The sequence below is a fragment of the Prionailurus bengalensis genome, chromosome B3 (assembly GCF_016509475.1).
Source record: "Prionailurus bengalensis isolate Pbe53 chromosome B3, Fcat_Pben_1.1_paternal_pri, whole genome shotgun sequence".
In the NCBI taxonomy this organism is placed as follows: Eukaryota; Metazoa; Chordata; class Mammalia; order Carnivora; family Felidae; genus Prionailurus; species Prionailurus bengalensis.
Window position 1 is genome coordinate 147,838,761 of NC_057355.1, and position 6,202 is coordinate 147,844,962.

The 6,202-nt window shown below is 40.0% G+C and overlaps 1 gene segment (V, D, J or C); it reads right to left on the reverse strand.

Moving 5' to 3' along the window:
• Window positions 1-4,970: 4,970 nt before the first annotated feature.
• LOC122469626 lies at window positions 4,971-5,503 on the reverse strand. The segment is given in 2 exon segments: window positions 4,971-5,305; window positions 5,391-5,503. Coding segments are annotated over 2 exon segments (360 nt in total).
• Between the last annotated feature and the right edge of the window lie 699 nt (window positions 5,504-6,202).

Sequence of the window (6,202 nt, forward strand, 5' to 3'; positions counted from 1 at the left end):
TCTTATCATGATTTTGAATTGTTTTTCCCCAATGATGAGTGATGTTGAGCATCTTTTCATGTGTCTCTTAGCCATCCAGATGTTTTCTTTGGAAAAGTGTCTGCTCATGTCTTTTGACCATTCACTGGATATTTGTTCTTCTGTGTTTGTTAAGTTCTTATAGATTTTGGATACTAACTTTTACCACGTATGTCATTTACAAATATCTTCACTCCTCTGTCAGTTGCCACTTAGTGTTGTTGATTGTTTCCTTCACTGTGCAGAAGCTTTTTATCTGGATGAGGTCCCAATAGTTCATTTTTTGCTTTTGTTTTCCTTGCCTCTAGAGGCATGTCTATTAAGAAGTTGCCGAGGTCGAGGTCAAAGAGGTTTCTGCCTGTTTTCTCTTATAGATGTTGATGCTTTTTGGTCTTACATTTAGGTTTTTCATCCATTTTGAATATATTTTTGTGTTTGCTGTAGGAAAGTGTTCCAGATTCAGTCTTCCTCATGTTACTATCCAGTTTTCCCAGCACCATTTGCTGAACAGACTGTTCAGCAAATCTGGTTCTCTATTCTGTCCCATTCATGTATGTGTCTATTTTTGTGCCAGTACCATGCTTTCTTGATGATTACAGCTTCGTAATACAGCTTGAAGTCTAGAATTGTGATGCCTCCAGCTTTGGATTTCTTTTTCAACATTGCTCTGCCTATTCGGTGTTTTCTGGTTTTATACAAATGTTAAAATTCTTTGTTCTTTTTCTGTGAAGAATGTTGGTGTTATTTTGGTAAGGATCACATTGAATGTGTAGATTGCTTTGGGTAGTATTGATATTTTAACAATATTTGTTTCCCAATCCATGACCATGGAATGCTCTTCCTTTGTGTCTTGTGTAATTTGCTTCATATGCTTTCTATAGTTTTTAGCATACAGATCTCTAACATCTTTGGTTAGGTTTATTCCTAGGTATGTTATGATTTTTGGTGCAATTGTAAATGGGACTGATTCCTTAAAGCCTCTCTTTTCTGCTTCATTTTTGGTGTATGTATATAGTGCCAATAACTTGATGTTGTCTTTGTATCCTACAACTTTTCTGAGTTTTGTCTCCATCCTAGAAGTCTTTTGGTGGAATCTTTTGGATTTTCCACATAGAGTATCATGTAATCTGCAAAGAGTGAAAGTTTGACTTATTCCTTTCAAATGTCTATGCGTTTTATTTCTTTTCATTGTTTGATTGCAGAGGCTAAGCCTTCTAGTACTACGTTGAACAAAATTAGTGACAGTGGATATCCCTGTCATGTTCCTGACCATATGTGGAGAGCACTCAGTGTTTCCCCATTGAGGATGATGTTAACAGTGCGTGTTTTGTATATGGCCTTCATGTTGTTGAAGAATTTTCCATCTATCTTTACTTGCTTGATGGTTTTTATCAAGAAAAGATAGTGTAGTTTATCAAATGCTTCTCTGCATTTATTGAAAGGGTCATTTGGGTCTTATCCTATTATTGATATGGTGTATAACTTTGATTGATTGTTAATATTGATCCATCCTTGCACCCCAGGAATAAATCCGACTTCATCCTGGTAAATGATTCTTTTAATGTACTGTTGGATTCAATTTCTAAGTATGTTGTTGATAATTTTTGCATCCGTGTTCACCTGGGCAATTGGTCTGTAATTCTCCTTTTCTAATTCTTCCTGTTGAAATTTTGGTAGTTTACATGTTTCTGGGAATTTATTCATTTCTTCCAGATGGCCTAATTGGTTGGTATATAGTTTTTCATAATATTCCCTTATAATTGATTGTATTTCTGGTGTTGGTTGTGATCTGTCCCATGAAATTCATGATTTTGTCTCTTTGGGTCCTTTTTCTTTTCTGTTTGAATAATCTGGTCCAGGAAGTTCAATTTTATTCATTCTTTCAGAAAGCAGCCTAAAAGTTTTGTTGATCTGTTCTACTGTTTTTGTTTCTTTCTGTGCCATTTATAGGTACTCTATGATTGTTTACCCTCCTCGTCTGACTTTAGGCTTCCTTTGCTCTTCCTTTTCTAGCTTCTTTAGGTGTAAAGTGGTTGTGTGTTTAAAATTTTATTTTTATTGTGTTAGGCCTGTACTGCTATATACTTCCATCTTAAATCTGCTTTTGCTGCATCCCACAGGATTTGGACTGTCAACGCTAACATTTTCATTTGCTTCCATGTATTTTTATTTCTCCTTTAGTTTCCTGGTTAACCGCTTTATTCTTCAGTACGATGGTCTTTTACTCCAACTATTAGTGGTGTTTCCAAATTTTTCCCTGTGGTTGACTCCAAGTTTCATAGTGTTCTGATCTGAAAATATGCATGCCATAGTCTCAATCTTTTTGTACTTGTAGGGGCTGATTTATGACCCAGTGTGTGATCTATTCTGGAGAATGTTCCATGTGCACTCGACAAGAATGTATTCTGCTGCTTTAAGATGGAATGTTTTGAATATATCTGTTAAGTCCATCTGCACCTGTGTCATTCAAAGCCATTGTTTCCTTCTTGATTTTCTTCTTACACGATCTGTTCAGTGTTGTAAGTGGGGTGTCCCCTACTTACAAGTGAAAGTCCCCTACTACTAGTGTATTATTATCAATGAGTTTTTTTATGTCATTAATTGCTTTACATATTTCAGTGCCCCAATTTGTGGTCATAAATATTTACAGTTGTTAGTGCTTCTTGTTGGATAGACCACTTTATGATATAATGCCCTTCTTCATCTCTTTTTGTAGTCTTTGTATTTTAAATCTAGGTTGCCTGATATGAATATGGTACTACAGCTTTCTTTTTATGTCCAGTAGCATGATAAATTGTTCTGCAACCCCTCACTTTCAATCAACAGGTATCTCTAGGTCTCAAAGGAGTCTTTTACAGGCAGAATATACATGGATCTTGTTTTTTTAATCCATTCTGATACCCTGTGTCTTTTGACTGGACTTTTTAGTTCATTTACATTCACAGTGATTACTGAAAGATATGATATTAGTGTAATTGTGTTATCACAATGTTTCTGTAAAGTAATTTTTTTTCTGGAGATTTTCTCTGTTCCTTTCTAGTGTTTGTTGCTTTTGGTCTTTCTTTTGCACTCAAAGAGTCCCCTTTAGTATTTCTTGCAGGGTTGGATTAGGGGTCACAGGCTCCTTTAGATTTTGTTTGTCTGGGAAGCTCTTTATCTCTCCTTCTTCTCAATGACAAACTTCCTGGATAAAGTATTCTTGCCTGCCTATTTTTTTCCCATTCAGCACATTGAATGTGTGATGACACTCCCTTCTCTCTTGGTAAGTTTCTGTGAAGGGAACTAACCTTATTTGCCTTCCCTTCTTAGGGGCTTCTTTTCTCTTGCTGCTTTTAGGATTTTTCCTTTATCTCTATATTATGTCAATTTTCTATGATTTATCTTGGTAATGGCCTGCTTTTGTTGATTTTGATAGGAGTTCTCTGTGCCTTCTGGATTTGGATGTTCATTTCCTTCCTTGGGTTAGGGCAACTTTCAGCTACAATTTGCACAAATAAACCTTCTGTCCCTTTTTCCCTCTCTTCTTTTGGGACTCCTATGAAAGGAATTTTACTACACTGTACAGAGTGGCTGAGTTCTCTAAGTCTACATCCATAACCCAAGAAGTTAGTTTACCCTCTCTTTTCTGATTCCTTATTTTCCATAATTTTATCTTCTATATCACTTAGTCATTCCTCTGCTGCTTCCACCCATTATTATGTGCAGTAAGCATCATGTCTCTTTCATAGCATTTTTAAATTTCACCGTTGACCAGTTTTTATGTCTTTTATCTCTGTGGTATGCATATCCTTGATGTCTTCTATGCTGTTCTCAAGCCCATCCATTATCCTTACTATTGTTGTTTTAAGTTCTGTTTTAGGCCTATTCCTTATATCTGTTTTGATTAGATCCCTGGATATGATCCTTTCTTGTTCTCTCTTTGGGGATGGATTCCTCCATATTCTCATATTGTCTAGGTCTCTGTCTTCTTCTGTGTTTTAGAAAACCTGTTATGTTTTCAGCTTCTGAGAGTAATGGCTACATTAAGAAGAGTTCATATGCTGTACAGAGACTGGCACTTCAGGAAGGGTTTGTGGTGAGTGCTGTGTGCACTGTGTTCTTGCGTTTGGTGTCTTGGGAAGTGGGCATCACCCAATCCATTAAGGTTATGAATAGAATAAAAATAAAAGTGAAGCAAATTCTCTCATTTTTACTTCTTGTGTGCCTGCTTGAGCTGTAACATTGACTTCTCTTGCCCTTGGAGTGAAAGTTAAACCATCAGGTCCCCATGTTCTCAGACTTGACACTAGTTTGGAATCAGATGAGAATTACACCACTGACTTTACTGGGTATCCAGCATGTGATAGTATATCATGGGACTTCTCAGCCTATTTAGTCATGTAAGCCAATGTGCTATGTGTTCTGTTCCTCAGGATTATCCTGACTAATACACGTAGATGCTTTTTCTCTTGTAGTTTCAAGTATTTGAAGAAAACTGTAACACATATAAAGTTCTGAGAAGCAAAGTGACATGAATGAAGTGTCATGGTGTTTGACTGGGACAAGAGCAGGGTGAGGATAATGAGGAGCTATGGGATCCTGTGGTCCTAGATGCAAAGTGAGCGCACCTGGGACTCCTGTAAATGTTCCGTTGATGTGCATCAGGATACGTGTAAACCATTGATATTTAGTACAAGGGTAAGCAATTGTAAGAGACTCTATCTCTTGTTCATGTAATTATAGTTTTCCTGGTAAAACAAACTTTGTAAACCAGACCCAAGTAGGTAAGCACAGAATCATGTGTCCAGAGAGGCTTCCTGGGGGAAACTGCTGTATGGAGAGGAAGCCCCAGGCCATGGCACAAAACCTTCCAGCAACGCCTACCTGCACCTGCTCCTGGGAACACAAACAGAATGGTGCATAGTGTGCACCCCCTGGTGGTCCTGATCTTCTTCTACAGGGCGGTTTGTGTCTGGGCTCACACTGACAACCCCTCACTGTGTCCTTGCACAATAATACACGGCCGTGTCTGTAGACCTCAGACTGCTCAGCTCCATGTAGGCTGTGTTTGTGGATGTGTCTGCTGTCAGGGTGAGTCTGCCCTGGAACTTCTGTGCATAGCTTGTAGAACCATCTTCAGGGTCAATGCTTCCCATCCACTCAAGCCCTTGTGCAGGAGCCTGTCGCACCCAGTGCATATAGTAATCAGTGAAGCTGTATCCAGATGCTTTGCAGAAGATCTTCACTGATGCCCCAGGCTTCCTCACTTCAGCCCCAGACTGCACCAGCAAAACCTGTGAGTGCACACCTGTAGAGAGGGGACAAGAGTGGATGAAATCAATGTTGACTGGTCCTGGTCCTCTCCTGTGTCCAGGGACTTGGCTGACCCTTACCTGTAGCCACTGCCACCAGGTAGAGGATTCTCCAGCTCCAGTCCATTGTGAGGGGATGTGTCTCAGGGTCTCCGGTAGAGGATGGCGTTTTCCGGTGATGCTCTCAGGGCACAGACACACCCGTACTTAACCTAGTGCTCTTAGGACTATTTGCATAGTCATGAGACAGAGTATTTCATACACAGGACCAGAACCATCTGGAGACGGTCCCAGAGACCGTGTACATTGGGACTCAGAGAGCACCAGTCTAATCCTTGTTTGAGGACATGGGTCCTTGGCCAGGTTCCTGAACTGTGTGCAGACTGAGCTCCTGCCACTGAGTGGTAAGACCTTACAGGAAATTCTCCCCATTGTGGACCAGTGTTGAATGAGGCAGAGACCACCTGAACCTGTTGTTGGCTCTGATATCTGAACGTCTTATTCCTGGATAAGCGTGACTCCAAACTGCTGCACAAAATGGGGTAATAAATGCATCCTGGTTTCCATCTCTTAGATGAAGATATCTAAAAGCCCTGGGCTAGCAGCGTCTTCAAGTGTCTTCTCACTGCCTGAGTTCATTAAATGCTCTGATGGAACAGGATATTTAAACACCCTTTAGCATCCCTCATCTACTCATATTTTAGATTGCTTTCAGGAAAAGGAAACACTGGCTTCTGACAGGAAAGCCTTCCTCACCCCTTGTGCACCTACTCACCTGGGGTATCAGCCTGGTGCTGGGTAGTACTGAAAGGCCCCTGCAGTCTAGGCCCGGCCCTGCAGGGAGGTTCCTGTCAAGACTCACAGGACATTTATTCCAGTGTCTCTACTCCAGC